The sequence below is a fragment of the Mizuhopecten yessoensis genome, unplaced genomic scaffold (genome assembly GCF_002113885.1).
Source record: "Mizuhopecten yessoensis strain PY_sf001 unplaced genomic scaffold, ASM211388v2 scaffold4599, whole genome shotgun sequence".
NCBI lineage: Eukaryota > Metazoa > Mollusca > Bivalvia > Pectinida > Pectinidae > Mizuhopecten > Mizuhopecten yessoensis.
Genome location: NW_018405627.1, coordinates 123,309 through 137,681, shown reverse-complemented (window position 1 = coordinate 137,681; position 14,373 = coordinate 123,309). Strand labels below are relative to the sequence as shown.

The window sequence follows — 14,373 nt, the reverse complement described above, 5'->3', positions numbered from 1 at the left end:
CCATCTGTCTTTCAACATGGATTCTTAGGGAGGCAATTTCTTTAGTTAGGTACACCTCACGCTTAGTGAACTGTTTACCTTTCGTTTTGAATGGGGGAATTATCAACCCTACAGCTTTGACAGATGTTAAGTCTGATATAGTGAAGCCTTTATCAGCCATTATGGCATCTCCCTCTTCCATAAGATCCAATAACCCGCTTTTTAGAGTATTTTTTTGTCACTCGTACTTCCGACCCAACAATCTGATACAAATGTCTCAATACCATTAGGACTTATGCCGACAAGCGCTTTATATGTCATATGTGATTTATAATCACTGTACATCAAACTTTTTAACGAGAGTGAATTTGAGCTTTCACTAAACAGTTCAGTGCAGTCAACAATTATTCGTGTATTTGGGAATTTCTCTTTGAAACATGTTGGCATATTTGCTTTAATTATCTCCATTGGTGTCCACTCAACAAGGAATGATAACTGAACCACTAAATAATTCACCCATCTTTCAATAATGTTACTACACTGTGATGTTGAGATACAAAATCTGAAACTTAGATCTTCAAGGAGGCCCAGACGTAGACGCATTAATACCATAAATTCATTCAAAACACTAAGAGATCGAGGTCTTCCTCCAGATGAGAGACTAATTGCATTTGCGTCTTGATGTTCTGACTTCAGCTTCTTCCTTGATTTCATCAAAAAGTGACTCAAACACCACCCTATTAGGAATTCCAGTGTAGAAACTGATCATGTCATCACTATGTTTAATGTCATCAAATGTCAGAACTGGCGATTGCACTGTACACCAAAGTCTTTGGTCAACGTCTCAGTTTGTGAAGTGGAATCAACAGTTTTATAATCGTAACGAAGATCTGTCTGTACTTCTGTGATTTCTGCATCACGCTCTGTTTGGGTGTCAATGGCCCTAAAAAATAAATTAAATTGGAACGGCACGCATATCATGTATTAACCCTTTCCCTCGGCTGCAGCAGACAGCTTTTTGAATACCTAGTGACAAAAGAAGAAATTGCTCAAAATAAGCAATTTCTCCTTTTGCCACTTTTAGTCAAAGGTTATCCATTCAATTATAGAGATTTTCCATTATTTGATAAAATATGTTCAAAGTCGTCTGCTTTATAATAGTTGTATAAGGGAAAGGGTTAATTAGAGTCTGAAATAATCATTTGTACTCAACATACAACAAATCTGAAGCAGACGAATTTGAATTCATGTAGGAAAACATGGACATATCTTTAAATCAACTTATGATTGATATATGATTGATTATTGAATAGAGATGAAAACATTGTGACAAAAAAAGGATTTCTCATTAGGAGTAATTTCTCTTTTAAAATACTTGTTATACTTTGAAAAAGAGTTAACAGTTAACCCTTTCCTACATACAGCAAATCTGCAGCAGACGACTTTGGAAACTTCCTATTTAAAAAATGAAAATACAATAATTGAATCGAGTTGAAAACATGGTGACGAATTTCACGAAAGGAGACATTGCGTCTTTTGAGCAATTTCTTCTTTTGTCGCCATGTTTTCAAAAAGTCGTCTGCTGCAGTGGTGTCACAAAGCGTCTATATGAAGGAAAGGGTAATCTCCTAAACAAACAATGTATTTCCAGATCAGACTGTGCAGAAACGCATGGTGAACTGGTTTTATATTCGAAGCCCTGTGGTTGATTTTCCTGCATTGTCGTATATATATAATCCCGACTCAATTAATCACCATAATTTCATTATAATTGATGTATTGATATAATTTAAACTTCAACATAAACTGTCCCATCCCACTTGTTAACTTATGGCATACCTGCTATGGGGTAAATATTTGTAGCGGATACTTGTGCGTGGCAATAATCGTGAAGATGGAGTGATATGTCGACTGAATGGCATTCATAGGGAACACTTAGATGTGCTGGTTCTACCACACTACATTCTCATGATTGTCATCTATGTCCATGAGGTTTTCAGCTCTTTCGCAAATATCATTTTGGTTTTCAGCCAGTTTCTAAAGGAGAATAAACAGAGTGATCTAAGTTCTATTCATAGCAAAAACCTCTATTATCCTGATGGATAAGAGTAGCGTTTTGTAGCTTGTAGAGATTTAAGTTCTACCAAGTAATACATATATTTCATTTCGTTAGGGATGACTTTTCTGAACCCTTTCCCACTTGCAGAACAAAATGATATTTAAAATTGCAAAGTATTTACGAAATGCATTTATTCTTCGTAATGACAAAATACAGAATGCCATTATTACATCATGATATACTGCCAGTAACATTATACCAGGTTGTAATATAATAATCATAACATGAAGTATCAGTCTTATCAAAATGTTTGTACGTAAATATTGTTTGTATGTTTTCTTGTTTGTTTTGCCATATTTGTTCACTGTTAAAATGTATATTGGCCAGACGGCAGAGGCGTGTACATGCTGAATTTGCCTAATAAAATTGAATTGAATTGAATTGTGTTTTTTTGTTTGATTTATAGAGTGACTGTGTGGATATTTTTCTGAACATACCCATGTTGGAAATTCCTTCGTCAATCCACTCTCAGTTGGGAAAAGAGACGGAAGGGTATACTGCATTGTTGGACCTCCGAAACCAATAAAATGTTCACTACACAAACGTTTGTGTTTCTTCTATTTAAACGTCCTCATGACAGTCTTACAACGCTTAATCCAAGCACGTTTCAGTCTTGTATTTTGAGGAAATCGATGTAACGAAATCGTTCTGTTGTCAACAGCTTTACCACGGTGGACTCCGTTTCATATACAACACTATTTAGGCGTTTTCTTCCTCGGTTTAATAACTTTCTTCGTCAAATTCTCCATAGTGTTAGGGATGTTGTTCTTATTCGCTTTAATGTCAAATCGAAAGTAGTCCCCGGAAGTAAATTTCGTATGAATGCGCATGTGCAAATGAAGAGTATTCAAAGGTAGATAACCTAGTTATCGTAAAGAGCACATGTATGAAGGTTATCCGTGTTATCTAAACTCTAGAGGGTGGTCCACTGGTAAACAGTGGTTAACGCACTCAGAGGGTAGCTTTGGTTTGAATCCACGATCGCACGTAAAAAGGTATGGGGTCACCTGCCCGACCGTGCGAGTTGTCCGTGAGTTTTCCGGTTACTTTCGATAACTGAAGACCACTTACAGACATCTTTTAATGATGTTAAAATGTTCTGTATTTCAATTTCTCACATTTCACACACAATCTATAATTAAGATTCATCCGCTGTGTATGATTGTTGGCGACCTTCACGAGTTTTGTATGAATTGCAGAAAATATTAAACCTTCTGACCCCGGTTGCTCAAGGGATGGTAAACTATAATTAGTGTAAAGCGAAGCTTCAAATTGTTACCAATGAAAAAACAAGGACTTTTAAATATAACTAAGTCAAAATTGTTGCACGTAGGAAAATAATTCGTCATAAATGAACCATTATAAAATTGTAAAAAAGTAACAACACCATGTCAAGAGTACATGTACATATGGGGAAGCCGATGACATATTTGTTTTGAAAATATCTTTCTACATATCCTTTTCCATGTCAATGGTATTCCTCCACGTTTAAGTTTACGTTACCCACTGATCGAAAATTACGATTGTCATTAGACCAATAAGTCGTATTGCAATGCGGTATATGCTTGATGTTTTTTTATGAACGGAGAATTATATAAGATAGTAGTATATAAATTAAAAACTCTTTATCACTAAGTGTGAAATCTGAGGTCCACCTGTGCTATCCTTTCGATTGTATCCAGGTGCTTGCGATGAGAAAATTGTTCTCGCTAGAAAACCCGAAATTGCAATTTGATAATTACTGCTATTGTATTGTATAGACATACAAATGTATCACAATGAATATATAATTTAAACACTCCACGATTTTTCTTCAAATAATCTTGATTTTACCTTAATGAGACGTATTGAGAAATCAGTATCAAGTTCTGAAGATTGTTATTCCCTTTTTACTTTATCAGTGACAATTTTAATTCCAGAAAGTAACAAACAGAGACGTAATTTCACAATGGCGGACCTGAGCTACATTTCATGTCCAAACACTGCCTATATCCGGTACAAGTCAATACCTGACGTGTTGCAAATGAAGGAGAGATAGGCCATACGATACTTGCTACAACGACCGGCCGTTTACCTGGATGGCGTGCAGTTCGATATTCAGTATCCTAAATGGAAATAAGCGAGTGTTTGTTGACACCGCAATAAGCATGAAAAAAGAAAATATCATGGTTATATGGGATATGATCATGTCTGAGAAGTGCACAAACGCCTTCTTATTCCCAAATAGGTTGCTCGAGATCATTGACAATCTTGACGTTATCCTTAAACATGGCTACGTTTTGTACGCCATTGGTACCGGTGGATAGCATATCGGATCTCACCTCATTAAAATATGTGGTACATGTACAGAGAAGTTCTTTATGGGGTATGGTTCTACCGAAGTTGGAGGAGTGAGTTATATTGAACTTACCACGGAAATGGAGTAAGGACACGTAGGATCGCTGTTTCAAGGATGTGAAGTCAAAGTTATCGGAGGTAATGGTGAAACACTGAATCGTGGTCAGTTGGGTGAAATCTGTGTGAAGTCACCATGAATATTGAAATCTTACAGGAGTTCTCCTGAGTTGAACGCAGCCTCATTTGCGGAAGGTGGCTGGTTTCGAATCGGAGACATCGGAAACATTACCACCGACGGCAAGCTATTTGTTAAAGGGAAATCTAATGATGTTATTAAACGTGGCAGCTTGAACGTTTTGACCAGCGTGGTAGAAGTAGCGATGTATAAACTCCCGTGTGTAAGGGAGGTCGTAGTGATCTCGGTACCGGACGACCGACTCTTCGAGGAAGTGTGCGCCTGCTACATACTGGATGAAGGTGTGACTACATCAGATTATGAACTTGACCAGAAATGTCGAGCTATCCTCGGAGATAATGTGTTGGGCAGTACACCTTCCTACTTTCTGATGTTCGATGAGTTTCCGAGACTTAGAAATGGTAGGACGGACAATACATTTGTTGAAAGACTTGAACGCGGTTAATCTCGGTATTGGTGGCAGTTGCCTGTAAAAAATTACCGGAATTTGTTTAAAAATTCACTGAATACTTGAAACGTACAATATATACATCACATATATTCAGATTGACGTATATATTTAAACTACTAGCCTTTACGATATTGGATTTCTATATTACAAAATGTTTTTTGGGATTATCCTGTGTTTTTTCAACTCAGCCACTTTCTAAATTAAATGTTTATAAATAACTTGGTCACTCAAAGTGACGTAAAAGATTTTGTGACGATAATTGTTCACGACCCGTATGGCATATTTATGATTTGATTAATATTTTCGAAATAATTATCTGTTGCAGCAAAAACCGTTTTATTAGCGTTAAATAAGCGCTGTCCGCCTTTCGGGGCATCTCGGTAGATTTTAGACACTTTCACCCTTTTGTCAGTTGATGTCACAGATGATTCCAAAACGAGTGGAATAGTCATAGGGTGCGACTCGTGTTTCATTTGATTTGATTTGCTTCAACGATTAATGGGTTTCTCAATATAGGTGTTACATTGGTTAGTTTTTTTGTTGACGTCGTTGCTTGCAGACTATCAATGCTTTGATATGCAGCACTATTGCGTTTTCTCCTTGTTATTGGAACAATTCGAAAGAACGTCTGTAAAAATCAAGCTTCTAAATATTGCACCATTGAATGGGTCGACCACCTTTATGGAGCACTGGTTTTTGTGTTAATGCATAGTTGAATACCTGTGTTGTTGCATCAGTTTTCAGTTTCGTTCTTGTAGTATTGTAGTATTATTCTTTGGTTTCTTTTTGGTTGGCTCTTGATAATTTTATCATTGTGTGTAGACAACGTAGCAAAATTGATATATTTTGTCATTGTGTGGTGTCACTAGTATATTTTATCATTGTAAGTCGACGCGGTGATACTATCTCTCTTGTGGGTTGACGCTGTAATTAGTATCTGTGTTATCATGTATTGTAACAGGCGATTTGATACAGAAACAACGTATCCGACCAGAAGTTATGGAAATTTTGAGCTACCTCCCGTAGATCGATCGGCTCACGTACAGTTATCGATAAACACTGCATTAAAAAGGCAATCATTTGTTTACAGTTACGAGGTACCTAAAGAATGAACTCTGCATTATTGCCCTGAAAAATACACTAAAAGATACATATACAACTCAAAAATGCATTGCTAGAAGTAAGGGAGAAAGCTACTTAAACCAGTTTCAAAGAGAATGGGCCAAATGGCAAAACTTTTTTTGAAACACCCAAACTTGAAATTACGAATGATTTACCATAAGTAAGTTATCAATTTATAAATATAATTGTTATATTGAGTAAATGTAAATATTGATTACGCTAATAATACATCGGGATTAAAGTATTGTCTGATTTCGCTCAAATCTGTTATGTAGGTGTATTATGACACTGTGAACTCATTATTTAATTGGACCAGATTGTCACTACTGGTTCCTGATTGGTTGAAATTATTATAGTGTAAGATATGTTGTGTTATAGGTGTATCACGGCACTGCAAATTTTACCACAACTTCAATTTTGCGTTTAGACAATATGGCCGTCATGCACTCGTTTTTGATTGGTCAATATTCAGAAACTCTACTTCGAGTTCCATTCTACGATTGACACTTGCTTTACCGACTGCGAGGGAAGTTTAGAGGAGACTACCAGCCTGATGCTTATGTAACAAAATTCCGTGAGCATAAATGATGGTAGGGACGTGAAGTTGTGCGCAACACGTTTCAGTTTTAATCAGTCATCATACATGGCCTCTTTGGCCTCTGATTGATTGCCACATTTATGGATGTACGCCAAGGTGGTGTCAACTGTCCCTTTCTGTGTCTTGATTTTACTGAAATTAGTAACTGGTATGTAAGTGACATTTTAAATCTGAACGATTCATTAATAACAGTTAATATTCAGTGTAAATAGTCCTGTGTAAACACATCTATTGAAATTATCATTTTTAGCGTTATTGGCAGAGATTCAGTTGTTTTCGAAGAACTTCTCATTTGAAAGATTTGTTATCCCTTTTTCAGTTTGAGGCTCATCAGCATTGTCGTTGATAAACAAAGAAACTCTTCGTCTGACCGGTTCTCCTTTGCACTGAAATGACTAGACTTGCACAGGCCTAGCTTTCGTGATGCCGACGGTTGTTTTCGTGTTGAAAGAGTGACAAACACATGCTATAAATGGTAGACCTTTGAATCAAACATGAAATTTGTCTGTGACGAGGTCAAAACTGGTAAAATTCACTCCAAACTCTTGTTGAACATTTGATATCGGATATATCCTCTCGCGTTCGGTATTGCAGACTTCCCGGTTAAATTGTCTGTTCCGGTCTTCTTCAACCAATCAGAATGTGGCAAATTTCGAAGCCCGCGATTTTCAAACTGCAAATATTTTATTGCGAAACCTGATTCGTCAAAAACATCGACAACTTTATATTGTTGATTCAAAAACACTGTGGTCGAACGTAAATTTGGTTTATTTTAATCACTACCCATGTTGTATAATTGTCAAAACGGATGGGCCAGTTATTTTTGCAACTTTTCAACCCAATAAACTGTAATATATATTGATAATCACTTCTTAATCTTACATAATCGATCAAAAACCACAAGCGCTGTCATCCGAGTCGATCTAATTTCTACAATTCTGATAATAAATCTGATAAATTTTTGATTGAATTCAGAGACGATGATGAAAAAAGAGTGTATGAGGAGGCAATCAAAGCAAATTCCTGTTAAGTTAATGTCTGAAGTTTGATCAACCGCGTCTCTTAATCGACGACTACTGTATGGTTACTTGCTTGTTATGATAACATTGACTATGATTACTAGTGATTATACTGTCGATTACTTGCGATTTCCTTGTATAAGTATTACATGGTAATAAGTCGCTTCCGATTGTTATTGGAGAGTTTTTGCAACCTTACGGGTACGTGTGAGCTACAGTACACGTACAACCATATTCTATGATTACATAAAGGACCGTCCACATGTACGTGTAGCATGTATAGCTGTGACTTTTTCAACTTTCTATCGTAATATGAAAAGGCAAAGCCTAAAAAGAACGTTGCTTTTGTTGATATCTGATATTTACAGATTCAGAATGAGATAATACTGCTTTCAGAATAAGATAATAACACTAGCTTAGTGAGATTTTAAGACCGACATAACAATAAGGGGAAGACCTGGGCAAATTCGGCCCCTTTTATTTAAGTCCGTTCTGGGAAGTAAGGCATCACCTCCGTTTTTGAAGAATTATCTAACTTTTCCTGTCAGAAGATCGGATGGCCGAACGAGCCCCGCCATGGAGTAAGTTCGGACAGGCATTCGGGTAAGTTAGGCCCCCTTGAAATCAGCTTAATTACATTGTCATAAAACATGTAACGTCACATTTTCCCGTCAATTTTACGACTTTTTAAGTGTTGCATGGGCCGAACCCGTCCGGCTCAAATTGATATTTCATTGAATTCCTATAGTACAACAATATGATAGTAAGTGTTTGGCTTGGCTATTATGTGTATCATTTGAAGCTGTCAGTGTTTTACACGCTTGACCGTCAAAAACGTAGCAATTCTGTTTACAGAAAGTTAGCATCACTAGAAAGTTGATGATTGTCTTTCTAACATCTCAAAGTCTTCAACCCCGAAGACACACCAAACCCTATACCACCTTCCATGGGTAAAACAAAAGAGGAAATGTAACAGTCAGACAGGTACTTGAACCCGGAACCCGCCGAACTCTAGACGGATGCTCTACCAATTGAGCTATATGGTCGCCGACGATCGATCCAGTCCAGTTTCACTGCATTCCCCTTTCCTCCTCAAAGTCCATGCCCCCGAAAAACACAACTATTTACAACCCAGTTTCAGGTATTCCTTTGCAAAGCGTACTCATACTGCTTGAAACAAGAGTTGGCAAGATTGCAAATTTTGCGACAGGAGAACGAGAAAATGTAACGGCCAGATTAGGGTTCGAACGGCATATTTACCGAAAGTCGATCTAAACCCCTAAAACATATAGAATTACTCTGAAAACCTTAGTTTAGGTCTAGATATAGCTGTAACAAATTATCAGGTCCCTGTTGGGTTCATAACGTTTTTGATATTTTTCTAAACGGGGAACATAAATGTGGATGAATTATTTGTACCCTCACGCTGCAGTTTTCATCGTTTGGTATGATACATTTACATAGGAGACTTATCTCTTCTGGAACTAGAAAAAAAAATGTTTGTGTAACCGTTCTTCCTAAGTTCCGGTGTTCTTGCATGCAATGTTCAATTATTTTACTAAACTCTATAAAGCTGTTTTTGCAGTAACTGCACTCGAAATAATCCATCTGTGTGAGAAAAACGTTTATTCCACCAACAGGCAAAATGTAAATATGCAATAAACCATACAGTAATATAAAGCCGCAATCGCTATTTACATACAGTCTGGTCGCTATTATACATACAGTAGCATGTCCAAAGGTGCTATTTACAATCATTGTTTATTTTAAGAAAAAATACATAAAATATGTGTCAAAGGAGATCTGTGATTTAATTATTCATTGTGAGATTGTCGACCTCGGGCCGTGATAACCGCACTGATTCTATATATTTTAATGTGTTTCGCAGTTTCATTTCTGGAATATTTCAAGTTCGTAACGCAGGTTGATCTATTAATACACTAATAAGTTTGCATCCAGCCCCGTAATGATCAGATAGTGTACCGAAAACATGTCCATGATCACAAGCATGCAGTGGTCTTCAAAAATCTGCCTCGCTTCGGCGATCGCTATTTCCGGAATCTATACAGTGCCGTTTGACCACAGTGAAGAGTATAAATACAATTTCAAAGTCATTTTTTAATTTAATTATCAGACTAATTGTATGATTTACTCAAGTGAATTAGGAACATAAAAAAACTTTATGAAATCATATATATCGTGACCCATGTACATAAAATATACTCGACCAAAATATAAAAAAATATAAAAAATGCATTTTTTTCTTTATTTTTTAGACTTAGAATGGACCTTCACAGATAAGAATTGTTCTCATAAAACATGTCTTAAATTAAACATCACTTTCATGCTAACTAAAATACTCAGTTACAATTCAGCATACGTTCAACTTTTTTTTTTCGCAAACTTCGCATGTGTTGGAGGTTTTGTTGGAGTAGATTACAGACTGACCAAATTGAAATCTCGAACCAAATACAAATTTTATATTATGAAAAATATGCAGCCTTGTACTGTTCACTTCAAAATGACAAATACCAATTTTAGTGAAGTTTTTATTTTATTTTTTTTATACAAATTTATACATTGTGGTTTTTTATTTTAAGTTTAATAATAAAAAAACATGAATGTCTAGAAAATAATACGATAAACAAAACGACATATCAGGTTACCGTGTATTCCCTGAAAGGTATACTTTGATCAATTTTCCTCTCAAACAAGTAACAAAGGGAAGTAACTTTGAAAATGAAAAGTCCCATAATTCCACGCATTTGTTTCAATAAAGTTGCATTTTGTGTTGAACATAGTACTTTGAGTGTCTGTGCATGTAATTAAGTGCAACATACATGTTCTATGTACTATCACATTATACCTTGTTATTATATAATGTCATAGTTAGCATAACGTCTATGACATCATAAATACTCACTCTGGTATCATAATGAACAACAGAAATCCTATCCAAAATTCAGTATATATTTGTTCTAGCAACAGAACCTAATTCTTAAATAGATAAAAAGTGACATAACATCCAAGATTTCAAAATGTCATGTATAGGACATCACAGTCATCTGTTCCCACCCTGATAATACAGATCTGTAGCAAAGATCATAAAATCTGTCCACTGATCCCATTTGTATACGCCGGTTAAATTTGACGGGAGTATTATGGTATGGCATCGTCCGACCGTCCGGCCGGCGTAACGTTTTGTTTGTCCGGCTATCTCCTCCTTATTTCAGTATTTGATTTTTTGTCTGGAGATCTCCTGCTATATTTTTCGACCGATTTCTTTGAGACTTGTAAATCGTTTTGGTCATGATATATAGTTATGTTTCTCCGAACAAAAATTTGATTCGACTATTTTTGCAGAAGTTATTGCCCTTTGTTTATTTCTAGTACCTGAATCTTGTCCGAAGATCTCCTTCTACAGTTTTGAACGATTTCTTTGAAACGTGCAATTGGTAGGCTTTAAAATCATGATATCAAGTTGTGTTAATGAGTTTGAGACTCATCTTTTGATTACTTGTTTTCCTCTAACTGTTAGAAAATTTAAGAAAATCGAACATTGACTTTGTAGTGAAAGGTGAGATATATAGCATGCTAGCAAGCCACTCTTAAGGTGATGCAAATCTTATTTAAATGCAAGTTAGTATATAACACTATATGGCATTCGACGGGCGTATATTGTTCCGCCCTGCGCTACTCTTGTTAGCTCACTTGGTCCGAAGGTAAATTTTGTCCATTTCATTTTCTTTGTCTTTACGGCAGCATTATGCCAGACAAATTTTGCAAAAGGAAATGCCCTTGACCCCTATTCAAGGTCACAGGGACAAATTTGTTAAAAATCTAGAACGCCATTTCTTCAATGTCATGTTGAATAGCTGTTTTAGCGGTGTTAAACAGAGTTATTGCCCTCTGCACTTCATTCCATCTGTGACATCCCTTGAGGTGTCACCCCACTAGTATGAAAGTGTAGTAGGGGAGATAACTATGTTATCGTTCCTCGGAACGAAATGATAACACGGCTAAATGCAGGTAATTTGCCGCATACATACAATATGTATATCAGCGATTTGAGTATGAAAATAACGGCTTCATAACTTTTGCTGAAATTTCCGTGTTTGGAGAACTCAGTGCGATCTACCTCCTTGTATATCTATTATATCTGGGGAAAATCTAGTTATAGATATATTTGGGGTCAAACATGCAAAAATCGACATTTTGACCACTAGTTTCTGTATAATTCACCCTCGAGAAATAACGCTCAAAACTGACGAAACGAATCTCCAAACATAATTAGTCCAAGTAATTCTGAAGAAAATAGTATATTCAATTTATCGATATCTTTCAGAGAACGACCACAAGAGGGTTTTAAAAATGGGGTGTATTTCTGGGATTTCATGGAATTTTTCAGAAGATCCGATTTCCCCGGTGCTCCTTAAAAGCGTTTTCAACCCAACAAGCGTCTTCAAGTGACAACAAGCATCGCCAGACAAAATCTATAAAAATACTGAATAAAGTAAGCGACATCAGAAGATATGTTAATGATATGACTATAATACACCTTTATACCAAATTTCAATTTGATATTTGAAAAACTGACCGAGTAATGATTAATTGAATTTTACGATATGTGGCATGGCACGTGTGTGTATTAACCTGTACAGTTAGAAAGCATCGCCAGACAATATCTTCAAACATTCTTACTAAAGTAAGCGACATCAGTCTTCAATCTTTTGTGAGATAGTAATGGATTTTATATTAAATATCAAATCAATTAACTTTTCTTGTGTTATTTTGTCACAGATTACGCATAAATTGATTATTTTAGGGGCAACATCTTGTTTAAATATAAAATAATACAGACGTCTCCTTGTTAACGTAATTGCTTATACCATCTGGCATGTCAGTGAAACAATGTTAATAAAGCAATATGATCCGGCCTGGCCGTGTTCAGCTATACGTCTGAAGTCCTACGTACATGTAGACATATGTGACACGCCGATAGCTTCATACGTGTACTCATAAAACTTAAATACCTCACGATAACTCGGTCATTTTTTTAAACATCAAAGTGAAATTTGGTATAAAAGTGTGTTATAGTTATATGAATAACATATCGTCTATATATTATGAGTCATTATCAGAAAATGTCACATTTTTTGGAACCCATGACCCCAGGTTGCAGAGTCCAACGCTCTACCACTGAGCTAAAAGGTCATGTCCTGTCAGCTGACTGACATAACCACTATTTGTACATAGTACATATACATGTACTACCCAGATCTTTCACACTAGTTTTTCATTACATGCAGTTCAAGTTACCTTCATTTAGCAACATCGATAACATCAGTTTTTACATAACTCAGGTGACCGTTAAGACCCATGGGCCTCTTGTGGTGATATGTTGTTGTGTTTCGCCGAAACGAATTTTCGAAAAGTTATTGCCCTTTGTTTATTTCAGTATTTGATTTTTGTCCGCCGATCTTCTCATTCATTTTTCAACTGATCTCTTTGAAACTAGGTATTCATTATAATCATGATATGAAGTTTTGGTTTCATGAAAAGAATTTTGATTCATCTGTTTTTGCAAAAGTTATTGCCATTTGTTTATTTCAGTATTTGTTATTTTGTCCAGTGATCTTCTCCTAAATGTTTTGATCGATTTCTTTGCAATTTGGTAGGTTTTATAATCATGATATGTTGTTGTGTTTGCACAAAAACAATTTTGATTAGATTATTTTTGCAAAAGTTATTGCCCTTTGTTCATTTCAGTATTTGATTATTGTCCGGCGATTTCCTCCTACTTTTTTCGACCGATTTCTTTGAAACTTGGAAATCGTTATAGTCATGATATTTAAGGATTAACTTCTTGAATATATTTGTCATATTATGAAGATTTAACACAAAAAACCGCAGTGTACTCTAACTAAACCGCGAAGCGGTTTATGATGAGAGTACACTCCGGATTTTTTTGTTATAGCAATATAACATGAAAAATATATTCAAGTTAATCCTTATAATTTAATCTACTATACACAATCCCTGTGGAAATCCACTTTTATTGATGGACTCTTTTCTCTTAGAAATTATTGCGACGCTGTATCATCCAATCAAAAGCGACGTTACAGATGACGACGTCTTTTTTTACGTTATGGGATGATAACATAAATTTTAAAGCCAATGGAAATGCTTGTTACAAGCAGGATTAAATTATATAGTTATGTTTCTTTGAAAAAACATTTGATTCGACTATTTTTGCAGAAGTTATTGCCATTTGTTTATTTATAGTAATTGAATCCTGTCCGGAGATCTCCTTCTACAGTTTTCTATCGATTTCTTTGAAACTTGGTATCATTATAATCATGATATGAAGTTCTGTTTCCATGAAAAGAATTTTGAAATTTTGATTCACCTGTTTTTGCAAAAGTTATTGCCATTTGTTTATTTCAGTATTTGTTATTTTGTCCAGACATCTCCTCCTACAGTTTTTTGATCATTCATTATTGCTTACCACTTTAGCCTATTATCTGTGGATGTATAAGGGGGTGGGGGGGG

General features: G+C 35.7%; 1 protein-coding gene across 1 annotated transcript; it reads left to right on the top strand.

The window, feature by feature from the left end:
* The first annotated feature begins 1,587 nt into the window (after positions 1-1,587).
* LOC110449389 lies at positions 1,588-4,632 on the top strand. The gene is made up of 4 exons (XM_021496242.1): positions 1,588-1,599; positions 2,505-2,590; positions 4,128-4,390; positions 4,550-4,632. The coding sequence occupies exons 1-4, from the start codon at positions 1,588-1,590 to the stop codon at positions 4,630-4,632; spliced, it is 444 nt and encodes a 147-aa protein (XP_021351917.1).
* Positions 4,633-14,373: the final 9,741 nt, after the last annotated feature.

Excerpts from the sequence above, each read along its gene's own strand:
- LOC110449389 (XM_021496242.1), top strand. Across the intron at positions 2,591-4,127 it reads TTGGGAAAAGAGACGGAAGG|GAGAGATAGGCCATACGATA; the intron begins GTATACTGCATT and ends TTGCAAATGAAG. Across the intron at positions 4,391-4,549 it reads CTACGTTTTGTACGCCATTG|GATGTGAAGTCAAAGTTATC; the intron begins GTACCGGTGGAT and ends CGCTGTTTCAAG.